The sequence below is a fragment of the Chaetura pelagica genome, unplaced genomic scaffold (genome assembly GCF_000747805.2).
Source record: "Chaetura pelagica isolate M959 unplaced genomic scaffold, ChaPel_1.0 scaffold109, whole genome shotgun sequence".
Taxonomy (NCBI): Eukaryota; Metazoa; Chordata; class Aves; order Apodiformes; family Apodidae; genus Chaetura; species Chaetura pelagica.
The window spans coordinates 3,358,267-3,375,492 of NW_009970725.1; the positions used below are offsets into that span (position 1 = coordinate 3,358,267).

At 38.9% G+C, this 17,226-nt stretch overlaps 1 protein-coding gene across 1 annotated transcript in view; it reads left to right on the forward strand.

Annotated features, from left to right (window-relative positions):
* The window catches only part of PRKDC (protein kinase, DNA-activated, catalytic polypeptide), an 83,600-nt gene that overhangs the window by 60,607 nt on the left and 5,767 nt on the right, over nucleotides 1-17,226 (forward strand). The window contains 15 exon segments of the mRNA XM_010006889.1: nucleotides 295-519; nucleotides 1,138-1,246; nucleotides 1,931-2,042; nucleotides 3,591-3,780; nucleotides 4,697-4,871; nucleotides 4,959-5,149; nucleotides 7,192-7,372; nucleotides 7,885-8,045; nucleotides 9,481-9,692; nucleotides 10,706-10,793; nucleotides 11,630-11,773; nucleotides 15,174-15,378; nucleotides 15,881-15,948; nucleotides 16,204-16,424; nucleotides 16,733-16,825. Coding sequence (XP_010005191.1) covers nucleotides 295-519; nucleotides 1,138-1,246; nucleotides 1,931-2,042; nucleotides 3,591-3,780; nucleotides 4,697-4,871; nucleotides 4,959-5,149; nucleotides 7,192-7,372; nucleotides 7,885-8,045; nucleotides 9,481-9,692; nucleotides 10,706-10,793; nucleotides 11,630-11,773; nucleotides 15,174-15,378; nucleotides 15,881-15,948; nucleotides 16,204-16,424; nucleotides 16,733-16,825 — 2,375 coding nt within the window.

Consider the following 17,226-nt stretch of genomic DNA (forward strand, 5'->3'; position numbering starts at 1 on the left):
ATGCTTTACCATGTTCTTTTTGCAGGGTTTTTGTTGCTTTTATAACTTTTGTTTGTTACATGTTTTGAGTTACCAAAATACTGGTTTTGAAACTGGTGGAATTTGCTAACAATGTCTCATGCTGTCAGAAAAGACTGTTGTGATTTGTTAGCAAATTGGAATTTGTCTAAAGGGAAAAAAAATTAAGAAAACCATTGAAAATATTTTTATGTCTTTGATCTGCCACTGATAACAAAGAATTGCATCATCAAATGTTCCATTCCTAGATATAAAGACTATACTTTGACCTTGTAGGAGACGTATCTGCCCTACATAATACGCAGTAAGCTGAAGTTGCTGCTCGGTGGGGAAAATGACCAGACTTTGTTAACGTTTATTGATGAGGCAATGAAGACAGAACAGAAGAAAGCCATTATAGAAATGCATTACAGCCAAGAGCTTAGTCTCCTTTATATCCTGCAAGATGATTTTGACAGAGCCAAATATTACATTAGCAATGGCATGCAGATCTTCATGCAGGTAATGACGTCTGCTATCTCTGATATGATTTCTCTGTATAAACTCATGGAACTATAAACTCACGGAATAATGAAACTGTTGTTGCTGTTAACTGCTGCTAGATTGTACCACCAAGAGAAACACTTGCCCAATACAATGAAATCTAGGTGTTTTCCAGTCATCTGACAGAACTTCCTGTGAAGTCACTGCTTGCAATTATGAGAGGGGAGCCAGCCAGTGGAGTGTGTCCTCCTGTTTTAATTTAGTTTATTTTGTTGATTTAATCTAGTAGAATTTTTTTCATCTATTAGATATTTTTCAGGGTAACTGTGCAGATTAATGGGAGTTTTATTTCGTTCAACTTTTCAAAGGCCTCCTGTGCCCAGAATAAACTTTAAAAGAGTATTACCATTACCAACTTTTGATTAGACTGTAGGACTATCCTCTGTTCCTGTCCAAAGCAGAGTTACTCTCAGATTACAGGCTATTAAATTGCTTGTAAAAGGTTTAAAGATTTTAAAAGGTTTGGTTGTAGAGCATAGTGTAGAGCAACATCAGATAATCATTTGTAGAGCACTGAATGGAGCCTAGTTGTAAATACTGTATATGAAATCTTCCTTTCTCTCCCTTTCTTTTCAGAGCTATTCCAGTATTGATACTTTGTTATATCAAAGTCGAATGAGCAAACTGCAGTCTGTACAAGCTTTGACAGAAATACAAGATTTCATCAATTTTATGACCAAGAGAAGTAAAGATTTTTTCGTTAGCTATTTTCCTTTCATTGTGTTAAATAATCATGATTTGAACTTTGATTTTCTATTTCCACACTTAGAGGACTGAACTCCTGTTTGAAGGAGCATAGGCCTGGAATTGCTACTTCTTACTCTCTTCTTGACAATAAGAACTACTCCAGTTATGTAAGATAGGCTTGAAGATAATTATGTGTCCTATTGCAAAGTTTTATTAGCCTAGATATATATTGTGATAAGAGTTATGTATCTCTTAAAAGTCTAAGTAATGTTTTCAAACGAAGATTCTTATTGGGGTGACTTTTAACAAAATATGGATGTGATACAAATTGTAGCTATTGAGGTAGGCATGAAATACAAATTTATGTGCTTAAACCAAATTCTATGTTAAATTTAGTTAACAGATCTGTTATATTCTAGTATATTCCTGTATGGAAAGGTACCTTACCCAGTGGTAATTCCCAGTGACAGTTGACACTGATGTCCTTACTGAATCTCCTGTGCCTTAAAAATAAAAAACAGGGCAATACAGTCAACAAGTAGAGTGTTTAGCTCAAGACCAGAAAAAAAACTGGGTTGTTTTACTGCAGTTTTCTGGCTTTAATATAGATTATGTTTGGTTTAGGCCTTTTTCACACTGTTTGGATGTAGATGCATGTAAAGTATTCTTAATTGACTTCTAGGTAACTTAGCTTCACAGGCTTCCCTTAAGAGACTTCTCAGAATTTGGACAAGCAGATATCCAGATGCTAAAATGGATCCTATGAACATCTGGGATGATATCATTACAAATCGGTAAAACTACAATTCTTGGGTTTGCTGTAGTTCTGTCTGCCTGTCGAGTTCTGAGAGGTTATTTTGTCTAATGCTGCTGGTTTTATTGGAGGGTTTGTTGATCCCGTGTATGACTTTTTTTTTCCCTTTCTTTTTACCACTGCAATAGCTTTATCAGTTTAACTGTTTTATATGCAACTAACTTGTGGTGGGAAGCAAGAGGAGACTGAGAGATGGCCAGGGAACAAACCGGATTATGATAGTGAAACCTGTTAGTTTAGGCATTTTCTTGCTTCGGCAACTACACACACTGTACAAGTGAACCCCCTTCAGCAGCCCATAAACACATCCCCTTGTAGCTGAGTAGATCAGCTGTATTTAGTTCAGTGAAACACCACCAAAAGGCCAGTCTGTTATGAATGAAAATACTTTGCCTACTTTGCAGGCAGTTACAAAGTTAAGGAGTGTACAAAATCAGGCCACCCCTGTCACTATCAGTGATTCACGTGTTTATAGGAAAGTTGACCAGTGCTGTTATTAGAGACTTCTGATGTGCAACTGTTGCTAGAAAGAACAGAAGCTCTCTGGAGACTCCTTTGGATTAGCTCTGGAGAAACGAATGTGTTCTTTCCTCCCCATGGTATCTGTCTTCAACCCAATCCACTCATTCAGTGCATACCTAGATTCTTTCTCTTTTCCTGGAGGACAACTTCTGCAACAGCTCTACTGATACTCACTGTGCTCTGTAATTTATTTTATTATTTCTTGGTGTCAAGAAAGGATGGCTACACAAGACTTTATTGCAGTTAGATATTAGGCAGGATGCATGATACGGCTTGCTCCTTGACAAAGTCTCAAAATGTTTATGGGGTTGTTAGTGTCTTAAACACTTCTGTGCTTTTAGAAAACCTTTGTCTCAAATTAGTGACAAAGGCTGTGCCAAGCCCCATTCCAGTCTGCAGTGCTATCCTCTGTGTTGAATAACTGTCTACCTAATGACATTGGTAGAATGGTTTGGATTGGAAAGGACCTTAAAGATCATCTAGTTCCAACCCTCATGAGAGGCAGTTCCCTCTCAAAAGTTGAGTCTGGTCACTGGTCTTTTCTGCAACATAAATTTCAGTGTTTCCATGTGTTGTTTTAATACACATTCGAATTGAAGATTCCCATAGAATAGAGCCTGGCACTTCTGTTATATAAATAAAACTCTAGTTTGTTTCCACTCCTGTCAAGTTGGAATGCAAGTTATGGCTGTGTGAACCTTATAGCTGTGATAGGTTATAGCTGTGATTTTAAAAGGACAAACTAACAAAAAAATTCCCCTCTCTTACAGACTTTTTCTAATACTTTATCTCATCAGTTCAAGATCCTAGAATGCTCTCAGGGTCAACCTGTTGCTGTTTATGAATTTCCAGACTCTTGAGGACTGTGTTTAGCCAATGCTAAAGATGATCTCCATTGCTTGCCATTTTTTCTGAGCTTTGTTTACTGTCAGGCAGATCAGCACTTGAACCTTCATTCCCTTGAATGCAGCCTGGAATGATTTGTACTCCTCTTGTCATTGGGCAGGTGTTTCTTTCTTGACAAACTGCAGGAGAAACTTACCTGTGATCAGGCTGATGAGAGTATGGAGGTGGATGAAGAACATAGTGCTGGTGACCAAATGGAAGTAGATCAACAGGATGAAGATATTTACTCAATGATTAAAAGCTGCAAATTTAACATGAAAATGAAGATGGTAGAAAGTGCCAGGAAACAGGTAACTGTGCTGTCTGTTGCCAATTTTGTGAGAAAATACATAGAAACTACAGCTGGAAAAGCCTCTTATGTGATGTTGGGCACCCTTTTGCCAGGGCAGACCTTGTCTCTTTTTGACCCCGATATCTAGAATATTTTGAAAGCTCAGGAAGTCAGTTACACAGCAAAAAAAACAAATGGATAAATGTTAATTATAAAATTGATGATAATTTGTCATTACTGGAAATGTGCCTGAAGGCCCCTTTGATCCACAGATGGTTTCTGACACTCTAAAGGGAAGATAAATTAAGTATCTGAAATGTTTCAGTCTTTAATGGAAGGGATGCTTGCAGCCAAACATTAGGCTTCCTCATTTACCAGTAATCTCTTCTGCACAAGCAAAAAAAAATCAAATTCAGATTGAATCAATATAATTTACTTCAATCTGCAATCTTCTTCTGAGATGCTGCAACAATCTACAATCAGTGATGAGTTTATTTTAAGCACCTTAAAAACCAAATACAATGTTAGTGCTGTGTTGACTACACACTCTTAAAGGTGTAAATGAAAAGTAAGATTTTCTCTAATGCTATATATATGAAACTTTTCATCAAAACAGAAACGTAAGTGATTTGCTTAATGGAACATTAATAAACCGAGTTACATTCCCTGTATGTTTTTGTACTGCAGGACAGTTAATGCCTCTTCGGTCATGCAGATAGAATTAATTTCCTCAGTTTGCCAAAACTCTCTTCTTCTCGTTTTCCTTTCAAATTTCTCCATTAGCACAAATCGGTGTTGGAATATGAGACCCAACAAGCAGTTGACCTCTCTTCGTCTTGCTATCTTAATCTTCTCATCCCTTAATTTGTTTGCAGAAAGGTTTTATTTCCTCTTCAGATACATTATCTGAAAATTCTGTCTTGGTCTGAACACAGAACAGCTTCTCAGTTGCCAAGAAGCTTCTGAAAGACCTGCGCAAAGAAGCCAGAACAAGGGAAGACTGGCTGGTCAGGTGGAATTACGCCTATTGCCGCTTTACACACAGTTGCAGCCGGAACCAGACTTGTCCTGAACGCATGCTCTCAGTGTTAAAAACCATCTCCCTGCTTGGTAACAGCCTTCTCTTTGCTTCACTTTGTTTATTATACAAAGCTGCTTTGTTGTCAAATTACCAGTGTTGTTTCTGAATTCCAACAGAAGATACCAAATCTGACTATCTCAGCAAGAACGTAATGGCCTTCCGAAACCAGAATCTTCTTCTGGGTACTACGTACCACATCATGGCCAATGCTCTTAGTCAGGATCCAAGATGCCTTGAGCAAATAGAGGAAGAAAAAGCTGGGAAAATATCAGTACTGTCAGGAGAAAGTCTTGAGAGTCCTGAAAAGGTAAATGAAAGGGGAAAAGCTTTTAGGTATTTCAGCATTGTAATGTTTGAGGAAATGGATGTGTATAGAGAATGTGAAACCCGTCTGCTGTTAGTTGTCATTTGCCTAGGAACACCAGCTAAAGGAAGGGAAAAAAGCAACAGCCAAACAAACTCAAAAAACTCCGTGGTTGCTATTTTGTCTGGTTTTTGCTCTCCTTGAGTTCTGCACCATTCCACCTTTTTAACTGGGGGAATGTTCTGGTGTTTCTGTGTTCCTGTATTTTGTGTGGAGAGGAAAGACATGGTCGTAGCACCTGCAGGCATGGTGGCAAGACAAGGCTTGGGAACATGATCCACAGAGAATCCCTGTATTTCAGCTGGGCATTTCTGAGCTGCTTCTGGCAGACAGACTATCCTATTTCATAAACAGGTCTTTATCATACTGATACTAATACATTTACTTTATCTAAATAATTTCTGTAATACTGATGAGAGGGGTTTTTAAGGCAGAACACATGCAGGTCATCTCTGTCTTTTTTGGGAAGATGCATGTTTGAAGGATACAGTGATAGACTGTACATCTGAAATGGTTTGTGTTGTCAGTTGTCCCAGGTGCTTTGACACTGACTTCTTGCCTGTCGAATTGATTGACTATGAATTTCAAGTGCCACAGCTGACTTCTATTAATTTGTAAAGCCATCATGAAGACCCTTAAATATGATACACAGCAGTGTAAAACAGCAAAATTATTTTATTTATTAATTTATTTTTTCTACGTTTTTAAAAGAAAAGTAAATAAAGAAGAGATTCCTGCAAAAAATTATTTTAAATTTTCAGGTGTGTAGAAACTTGAGCAAAAGATTAAGTTTCATTTATTTGCTAATTATTAAGAGCTTCCTTCTTAAGGAAATCTAGAAGATGAGCATAAAAGCTCTTCTGTGTCAGATGAGTCAGATTGGGATATCTGATATTTCTATAAGATTAAGGAGCTTAACCTTATTTTTTTAGGCAGTACTCTGAATCTAGTAGTTTCCCTCCATCTACCTCAAATGTGAACAATTTAGTTACAGCCTTTTTCAGTTGTTCCAACTTGTTCTGCAGCAATTTTGTATTTTGTTTAATAACCACAGTAGCTACAATGTCTATGAGGTTGGTAAGCTTGTTGACAACATCAGCATATAGCTACTTAATTTATAAGCACTGAGTTGTAAAGGATCTTGTTAAGTCCTTAATTTCTTGAGTTGCTTTACAAATGTATGATCAATATGACTGTAACAGGGAAAAAGGCATCAGATTTTATATAGATTGAGTGCTTTTTTTAAGCACATATTGTAAGTAAGTTATTCAGATGTTGCAGACAGAATCATAGCATCGTAGAATGGTTAAGGTTGGAAGGGACCTTAAAGATCATGAGGTTCCAACCTCCTTGCTATAAGCAGGGACACCTCTCACACTAGATCAGGCTGCACAAGCCTCATCCAACCTGGCCTTGAACACCTCCAGGGGAGGGGGCTTCCACAACCTCTTTGAGCAACCTCTTCCAGTGTCTTACCAAACCCTCATGTTATAGAATGTCTTCCTAATATCTAACCTAAATCTCCCCTCTTTCAAGTTAAAACCATTACCCCCCATCCTGTCACTCTCTGGTGAAAAGTTTCTCTTCATTTTTCATGTAGGTCCCCTCTAGGTATTGGAAGGCCAATATAATTTAATAGGAAAAAACAGCATTTTAAAATAATGTTTTCTGTTAACTGTTTACAGAAACTCTAGAAACATTAACTTCTTTGCAGTTATAAAAATTCCACATAACATTTCCAGAGATAAATTTAAGTTGAAAGAGTATTTTATATTTTTCCACTGAAAACTGTGGAAATTTAAATTCTGGAAATTACTGCTGGAAATCATATCCCAATTTTTTTCCCTTTGTATCAGCTGCTCAATATATCTAATACATTTGAAGTTTTATCTACTCAAGACTTGAAACCAAGCTTAGATTTCAAAGAGAATTGTTGAATGCTGCTTGCTAATGTGTCTTTTTCATCTCTTGTGGCTGAATTTCAGGTATTGGCAGGTCTGAACAAGAAGGCTTTTCAGTGTTTCTGCAGTGCCACAAGGAAGTCTGAAGAGGAAGTGCAGTCCCATTCCATGGAACACGTGGATGTGATGGGAGTTACTGATGCCTATATGACTTTGGTTGGTTTCTGTGACCAGCATCTGCGTAGGGAAGAAGAAGGCTTGTGTGGTTAGTTAGGATTTCTCCTAAGTTTAAGAGGTGGATTTATCTGTGATTTATGAGCTTTTGTGATAACCAGGATATCTTCCCTGAACAACACAACTTGAATTGAAATGGAACAGTTTGTCCTTCAGTTCCACAGTATTTATATTCTCTTTTATTCCTCCACTATTACTGCTGGCCTTGATACTAGTGAATCACTGAGTCTCCTTCTTACTTGTGAGATGTATATCATACCCAGCAGATGCTTCCCTTGTTCCTTCTCAGACCATAGCATTGTTGTGTTTGAAGCAAGCAAGATACCAGCAGTGATGCAGCTTCCTGATAAAGCTAATCCTTACAGTCCCCAAGTGCACGTGTTGCTGGTGTGTGCAGTTCAAACAGATGGAAAGGAGAACAAAGTAAAAACAAAATACACGGGGGAAAAAATACTGAATTGTAAAGATGAATGTTGCGGATGATCAAAGACATAGAACAAGTGATGGTGTTTCTGATAATTCTTGTTTAATGTCTCTTGGCAGAAATCAACACCACAGATCTGCAGCTATTCCCAGCTATTGTGGTGGAGAAAATGATAAAAGCTTTAAAACTGAACTCCAGAGAAGCTAGGCTGAGATTTCCTAGACTGCTGCAAATAATTGAAAGATATCCAGCAGAGACACTGGGTCTAGTGACACGAGAGGTTAGTTGCTTACATTCTCCTGGCAGCAAATGTTGCTGTAAATTGAATTTAAAAGGTAGAGATGGAGGTTGGATGGGCAGAGAGGTTAGACTGGTAAGTTTTGCTTCAGGTAAATCAGATACATTTTATCCCATCATTGTTCCTTGTCTTTTCTCTAACTTGCTGAGTCTAATTCATATGGACGGAAACTTTTTCCTAAAAAATTTAACTTTATCATTATTCTGGTTCCAAATACTGCTTTGATAGCTGCTGGAGAAAAATTACAGTGCAGTTTTCCTTCCTTCTGAACGATTTAAGTAGGCTGATAAAGGTGGGTAGGATTAAGATGAGGAATGTATCTTATTTCTGTAGGCTGAGTTTCTTGTATACTGGAAACCAATAACTTTTTGAGGCTCTTGTTCCACTTCTCCCACCTCTCTCTGGTCTGCTTCACTTCAGAGGTTACTACAGCTTCTGCCTCCCTTCCATAACCTGTCCCTCCATTGCAGTTCCACAGCAAGATAGCATAAGGATACCAGGACAGATAAGCTGAGAGGTCCTTTGTGACTCATGTCTGTTCCTGCCTTGGCCTGCCCACGTTTTTAAGCCCATTGTTGCTGGTGCTCAGAGACTGCCAAGCCTGTCAGAGGAAGAACTCAAGAGAGACACAAACATGGCTTAGTTGGCCCAAAAAGCTTAGAACAGAGCAGCAACAGCTGAGGTGCACAAGGTGTGGCCACAGTGAAACTGATGGTTCAAACAGAACCTCACACCTGGTCCAGTTAAACTTCACCCAGAAGATAATTTCACCAGGCATTTATTTGTCTTCTCTGTGAGAATTAGACAGGCAATCTGATCTTAAGCTCTGTTAGAAAGGTAGGAAGGGATGAGACAGGAGGAAAGGAGTTGGAGTATGGTCTCTTGCTATCACAAGAACATACATGAAGTATACTGGAGATTCTCTGCTGGAATTAATGTTTGTCAGGAAACCCAAACCTCTTTAAAGCTGAAGGAAGAGCAAAGCTGTGGTTGGAGTTCTAGTGTTCTCCTTCCTGACTCTTTTTTTACTAAAATAAAGACTTTAATGTAATAGTGTTTGAATTATCCCTTCCGTTTTTTGAGTAGTTTGTATACGGTCATCAAAAATTACTGTATTGCATCCAGGCAGAAAAGCCACAGTCTTGAGTATAAAGCCTTCTCTTGATCAACGAGCTCCACATCTTTGTAAAAGCAAACCTATTCAGCAGCAACAGTTAGTGGTGGTGGTAGTAGTTTTAATAACAATAATTAAATATGCTTTATTGGGGGATGTTTTTTGCAATGTAGTTGACATTTTGTTTCCTTTTCATGTGTTCCTGTCTGCTTAGGCTGGGCCACAGAGCAGTTTTGTGTTTGCTATGCTTGGCGTTTTCAAGGAGAACCGAAGCTGAAAGCAGTGTGTGGGTTTTTTTTGCAGCTTTCTTCGGTTCCCTGTTGGCAGTTCATTGGCTGGATTAGCCAGATGATGGCGGTACTGGACAAGGACGAAGCAGTAGCCGTGCAACACACTGTTGAGGAGATCGCAAATACCTATCCCCAGGCAATCATCTACCCTTTCCTGATCAGCAGTGAAAGTTACAGTTTCAAAGACACTGCAACTGGTTATAAGAACAAGGAGTTTGTAGAAAGGTGAATTTGTAATCTTGGGTAGCTATTTTGTATGTATTTTTTTTACTCAGGAGTGGAAATATTCTTTGTTGTGTTTTTTTTTCTTGTGAAACTGTTGTCTTTAGGGGACATGAGAAACATTGGGGGGGTAATCCCATGCACACTGTGTTCTCATTCAAAGGCACAGGAAAAACCAATATATAAGCTGTCATAGTATTAGACACACTCAGGTTGGTGGCCTGAATAATTTCTGAAGTGTTGAGTGTATATAGTCCCCAGGCAGTGGAAACTTAGAATATTTTCAAAGAAAAACATGAACACCATAGGGAGGCAAGCCCCTTCTACTGGTGATTCTGTGGTAGTCAGTCTTCTCACTTTTCCCACTCGCTGAGGATGAAGGGAAATCTGGTTCATGATTAGGCTCTTACTGTAGCAGGCTTCACAGCAGTGAGAGTCAGTACCAATCAAAGATTAAAATGAAGCTAGTTTGGACATTTAGAGTTGTTGTAATACCAAGCAAGAGCAGAGATATTTAAATAGAATAGATGCACCTACCAGACTTGAGAGAGGGCCAATGAAATGGATGCACATTATCTTTTGGGGAATGACAGCTCCTTGTTGTCTTCTCCTCAACTTGCTCATGCACAACATGGGCCTTCCCCTGCCAGCCCCTGCCTCACCTGTTTTGCCATAAAACCTGAGTTAACCCTCAGACAAAATCCAACTTTTATCACACAGTGCTATAGAGTCACTAATACGGTTTTAGGTATCCTTTTGCCTTTTTTCAATTCTCTGATACACTTGCTGAATTTCATCATTTAAAATAAGAAGATAAAGTATAGTGCTTCACAAACTGTCACCACTGTGTAACTGCTGTGATAGGATATATAGTCTGGTTGTTTCCTATTTTTTCCAGATTATTTAACCAGATTCCTGAGCATAGCAGACAGTCTGGATCATTGCTTATCTGCATGGCAGGGTAGTGATGGTAGTTCCTGTTGTCTTGTGATCCTTTTTTTTTTTTTCCTTTGAAGGATCAGGAATAAGTTGGACAGAGGAGGAGTAGTTCAAGATTTTGTTCATGCCCTGGAGCAGTTGTCTAGTCCCATAATGCTTTTTAAGGTAAACTGTATTTTTTTATTCCCCCACTTCCCTTTCATTCCTCACCCTCTGCTTAGGAAAGGGAGTGCTGGCCAGAGCCTGTCACAGTTTGGTTGACACCACAGCTGCAGGAAGCTGTTCAACCCAGAATCAACTGGTGAAACACTGACACAGGTTGTCCAGAGAGGTGTCAGGTGCACCATCCCTGGAAACATTCAAGGTCAGGCTTGATGGGGCTCTGACCAACCTGGTTGAAGATATCCCTGCTCACTGCAGGCTGGTTGGACTAGATGACCTTTAAAGGCTACTGCCAACCCAAACCATTCTGTGATGTTTGGGTGCCGTCAGCAGCTTTCACTGGAGATAGTCTCCCTTCCCTGGTGGTTTTGCACTAGCCCTTTTCAGCATCTCTTTCTCTGCCCTGCCCAGAGGTCAGTCTTCCTTAGTACTTCTGAAAGTGTTACAGAATTATGATTTGTAGCTGTCTCTATAATTTCTTACTACTTGTTTAAAAAAAAACCCTACTCTCTTCTGGGCTCCCTTGGATACTTTCTGGCCCTGTTGTCCAAAGGATTCTCATCTTTTGTTTGCTTCCACTCCTGGCCTCATAGAGGTTTTCTTAGCTTTCACTAAACAATATGATCATAAGCATAATTGTCTAATGAAGCAGAAAAATTTTGTCAAGAGGCAGAATGAAAGGGAAATACTTCTATAGCCTTTCAATTGCTCTTCTGGTTGTCAAAAGACACATTGACTATTAGTAAGTATGGTAACCCAAATGCAATCTGAGCAGATGACTGAAGAGTCAGGGTCAGTAAACTTTTTCTCAGTACTCATCTGTTTCCTTCTGTTTGCAGGATTGGGTTGAGGATGTCAGAAACGAGTTGGTAAAAGCTCAGAGGGATAAAAATAAGCTTAAGGAAATGTACGAAGGAATGTACAAGAATCTGGGAAATTTAGAGGCTCCTGGTCTTGGATTGCTGAGGAAAAGGTTTATTCAGGTATGTGTTATTACTGACTGAGTAGCACTGGTGTCATGTGCTTTTCTAGAAGGCACTAGAAAGTCAAAAGAGGGGACCAGATCACAGCTTTGGCAGGTGCTGCAGGACTTGATGAGCCCAGAGTTCAAGTTAGGAGTACAGGACTGGGATTTCTTTCCTAGAAGCTATTGAGTTGTTATAGCTCAACTACCACTCCTGACTGCCCCACAGGACTGAATGTTCTCTCTTGCTCAGCTTTTGCCTCCCCTTTCCTGCACGCTGCCAGGTTCTCAGAGCCTGGGCCTCTCTGACCATCCGTGAACCTGCACAAGAATCTGGCCTTGGTTTTTTTCCCTACTGCCAAGGATGTGTGAGCACTCTGGAGTGTTTTGCTATATTATGCTACTCAAATTTGCTGCTGCTATTAATTTATGTAGGGTAAGTTATTCAGAAGAGTTACAACTATGAGGAACTACAGGAAGGACTTTACAAAGCTGACTGAGATCTAAAATAGTGGAAGTCAGTGTAGGAAAATTAAGTGATGCATGTGGGAAAAAAATTCCAAATTTCACATATAAATTCTCTGATTTTGAGCTGACTTTTGCAGTTCAAGGACAGAATCTTGATTTTTGATAGTTCTGTGAAAACATCAGCTGTGAAAACTCAAGAGCAGTCAAGAAAGAAAAGCAACTGTTAGTCATCATTAAGAATAGATAGCAAAATGTAAATTTATACAATGACATTTGACCCTTGCTTCTTGAACACTGTGGTCCCCATCTGCAATTCCTAACATGAATATAAAGAAAACAGACTGCTTGGAGCAGCAAGAATAACCAGAGTTACAGAGTAACCTCTGAACAAGGAAGAACTTAAGTATTCCTCCAGTTGGAAAAGACACAATGAGGATGGATACAATAAGGCTCTTGACATGAGGAGTGTCAAGCATGGAGTAAATATTCTGTGGAAATGGCAGGTTCAAAACAAACAGGGAGAAGTGTTTCCTCATTCAATACACACTTAAGCGTTGAACTTCTGCTGCAGAGTTTTATGGATGCTCTCATCTGTTCAAATAGCAAGTAGACAATAGCATGGGTTGGAGGAAAATGCTTGGAGAGCTTTTACATATAAATGCACACTTCTGGGTCCAAAAATCCCTGAGCTACAAGTTGCTGGAGGCCAGCAGTTGATACTCCTGCAGAAGTGTGGCTGTGGTCCTGTATGCACGTAGCCCCGTGACCAGGGCTAGGTAGATCCAAGTCTCTGCCTATTTTTAACTCATGTTAGGATTAGATAAACTTATCTGAATATCTCTAGGGAGATTCCTTCCCCATGAGCAGGGAAGGTGGAGGATGTGACTAAGGTGGGGTCAAGGTGGGGTTGGAAGGAGATGAGGAGGTAGATCATCAGAAAGGGTAATTAGGAATTTAGGGGCATCCTAGCCCTTTGAATATGTTGCTACAAGATCAGCTGGCTCTCTGATGATAATGACTTTGGAGAGTAGGGGGATAAGAATTTGCAGGATGTGCTGCTTTTGAGGTGGGGGTGGAGGGAAGGAAGCAGCTGTAGGATGAGGCGCACAAGGTACAAGTGTAGCAAGGGACCCAGCAGGCATGAGGACAAAGGCAGTCTGAGTTTGGTTGCTGGGGCAGTTTGTGTGCTCTTTGGCCCGCTTAAACAATCCTTGGCTCTTTAAAAAGCTGGAACATTTGCAGTAGTAGAGGTTACTGCAAGTAGTGCTGATGGATTTTTAATTGTTACTGAACAGGAATAGGGAGAGAAGAGCAAGGGAGGTGCTGGAAGAGGGGTGGCAGTCTTGTTCCCCCCTGTTGAAGGCAAGAGGGAGAGCAATATTCTTGTCACATGCCACCAGCTGCAGGACAGGGTCAGGGTGACAGTGCAGGGCCTCTTGAGTTCTCTGCCTTCATGATGCAGTATTAGTGGAGAAACAAAGTGTGCTGTAATGATAACTGGATAGCTTCTAGTGTCCTTGCTGAAAAAAAACAAGCTGTTGTATTCCTTGACTGACACATGAAATTGCTCTAATATATGGAGTATTTTAGATTTGTGCTCTTATGTATTATTTATGTGCAATTTTAATGGTAACTTAGAGAATAAGAATCTTTAATTTATTTTTAACACGAAATTCCAGTAATGCATTAATTAAACACTGTTGATAGATTGTATTAATTAAAATACAGTGTTAAGGCAGTTAAATATTTGTTGCCTTCAATTTTAAAATAAGTCAAAGAACAAAACAGAGAGACCAATAGAATGATCACCTGGAAATAAAGTGGTAAAGATGTTGGCTCTAGCAGTCTCTGCTTCAGAAAGGTAATATTTTCTTTATTTTCACTTACTTCACTGAAATAGGTGTGTCCATCACAGCTTGGGAGAAAAATTATCAGGCATTGAAAAAACAAGTGAGCTTACATATCTTCCCAAGCTATTAATACCAGTGAGGTCCAACAGGGGACATCTGGTTTTTCTAGGACCTTGAATTATGAACAGAAGAAGTCAACTCAGTTAACTACTTGCAGATAATATTTACTTTGTTTATTAAAAGGATCATATGAAATGTCGCTGCACTTTTCCTTTATCAGGATATTTTAAATACTTTAAAACTATTATTTTATACATTTTACATCCAAAATTCTCTCAAAGCAAATCACAAAAAATACACGTGATAGTAAATAGAACATTTAAATGTGTCATTTCTAACATGACTCAAAAAAATTATCTTAATACGTGAAGCTCTCTGACATGCATTATGTATACATATATCTTTTGGTTAGCCAAAAAGGCATATATTAAATTAGCTAGGTTGTATTGTTAGCTATGTAGTATGGTTTAAAAAAAAACAAACAGAAAACCAAAACTCCACAAACCCAAAGCAACCTAACAACAGCAGAAAGCAAAACCCAAAATCCAGCAGAACCCCACACCTTCCATAAAGCTCAGTGTTTATATTTCAGAGAAGGAAAAGGATTAATTAACTTACCCATTTGTATTTTTTTACTCATTTGTATATATTTGTTTTTTCTATTGATATTTCACTAGCTGATCTTAAATTTTTGCAACCATATGAGGTACATGTATTAAGTGTAATGAGCATTATAATAATGCAGTATTGCTGGTATGTTCACCTAGAATATAACTGCTGCTGGAGCACTGATATCATTGAATTGGTTAAATGTAGATATTTCTGTTGGTAACAGCTGGTGGGTCTACCAAACAGGCAGTGAAAAGGTTCTGACAGACTAGAAATAATGGAGAAAAGAACTGGTGTGGAAGGACAATTGATATTTATTCATATGGAGCTCAAATGAAGCCATGTGTGTAGATAGGAAGGCAGCATTTTTGGTATTCTTAGGTATTTCCTAGCACTGTGTTAACAGGACTCCTTTCTATAAATGAACCTCAGGCTTTTGGGAAAGACTTTGACCATCATTTTGGAAAAGGTGGTTCAGAACTGTTGGATATGAAGGCTAGTGACTTTGAGGACATTGCTACTTCTCTTCTCTCAAAAATGAATAAAAACCATAAAGAACCTGGAAACCTGAAAGAATGTTCACCATGGATGAGTGAATTCAAAGCTGAGTTCTTGAGGAATGAACTAGAAGTTCCTGGTAAGTTCCCCTTCAGTGTTGTGACCTGTCCCTGAGAAGAAAGTTGCTACTCTTGAGCTCTACTTCTAAGGTGGATATGTGGCCCTTCTTTCTGACCTTACGCAGAGGTAGATTTCACCTGAAATAACTGTGTTCATTCATCATCTCTTAAATCTGTTAAGCTGTAGTCCTGATTTTAAAAGTTGTATCTCTTGCCGAAGATTTCAAGAAATCCAATCTCTAAATCTAAAGTGTGTTTAATGTAGTTCAGAAAGGATGTTTATTCTGAAAGAGAGCTGCAATTCTAACAGCTTTAAAAAGAAAGAATATTAGTAATTAACAGATAAAATCATATGATGTGCATGATAGATTATTTTTTTTTTTGTATTTTTAAATATTTTCTTCTATGTAACCATACTTGGAGGGCTGTTGTGTTCTCAAACACATTTAAAACAGTAAAAATTCCACTCTGCATAACTTTTTACTTTTTTCTTTCCTTTTTTATTTACCATTACCACTTCAGGTCAGTATGATGGAAAAGGGAAACCACTGCCAGAGTACCATGCAAAAATCTCTGGATTTGATGAACGGGTATGTTACTAAGTTTGAGTCAAGATCCTGTTTGCTATAAATTTGTGTCCATATTCCATGGGAAGGATTTAGCAACAGAAAGGTTACATCTTGCAGCACATAAAGGAAGGTCTGCAAACCGACGTTTCTCTAGCAGTAACTGAGCAACTTCATTATGCCATCTAAGAATGTCAGATATGCTTAATTTCAGTGATGATTCTGTGAGGCCAAGTGTTCTTTCACTGATGTGTTGCTTTTTTCTACCTTTTTTCCAAGATAAGGGTAATGGAATCCTTGAGGAAGCCAAAACGTATAACAATCCGAGGCAGCGATGAGCAGGAATATCCTTTTCTTGTCAAAGGTGGTGAAGACCTGCGACAAGACCAACGTATTGAGCAGCTGTTTGATGTCATGAACATCATCCTTGCCCAAGATGCTACGTGTAGCCAAAGGAATATGCAGTTAAAAACTTACCAGGTCATCCCCATGACAACAAGGTCAGTGTTTATCTTGAAGGGACCCAAATCCTTACATTAACATCTATTACTGTTGGGGCATTGGAAAGCTGTCTGTGTGCCAGACTCTGGTTCAGAATGTTTTGGGTCTTGGTGTAACTTTTTTTCCTTTTCTTTTTAAACAACATTGAAATTGCTTTGTCTGGAAACTGTTTTACAGAGTATATTTAGTATGGTAGCTTTCAGCTTACTTTTAGCAGGCACTAGAATGTGTTGCTTCCTCTTTGTGGTGTTCATCTGAAGTTAAACTCTGGGCTGCTTGTTCACATCTCTGATTTCTTTTGTTCCAGACTGGGCCTCATCAAATGGCTGGAAAATACTTGTACTTTAAAAGAATTCCTTAACAATAGCATGTCTGAAAAGGAGGACATCAGCTATAACAGGTGATGCTTGGTTTAGCTGTCTGCAGTAATAGAGACCACTACAAATGTTGTTTTTTTTTATACTGGCAGTCTTATGGCAGCATTTTCTTTTTTTAAAAGAAGGAAATATAAGCACATATAAGCAAAGAGGCAGTTTGTACTTCCTGACCCAAATTAGTAATTGGCAACTGTTTGTTTAATGAGTACCATTGTACCTGGGATATCCTCCACCCAGCTTGTTTAAACATGAAGCTTATAATCATGTGTGACGTCATTATCATCACCATTTCCTTATCAGCAGATTGATTTTACGAGCAAAGGATTTTGATCTCTTCATTTGATCAGGCAGGAAATGGACGTAGGTCAGCAAGGGGAGTGGGTGGGGGGAGCAGAGCAGAGCTGTTTGGAACCTGGGTTCAGCA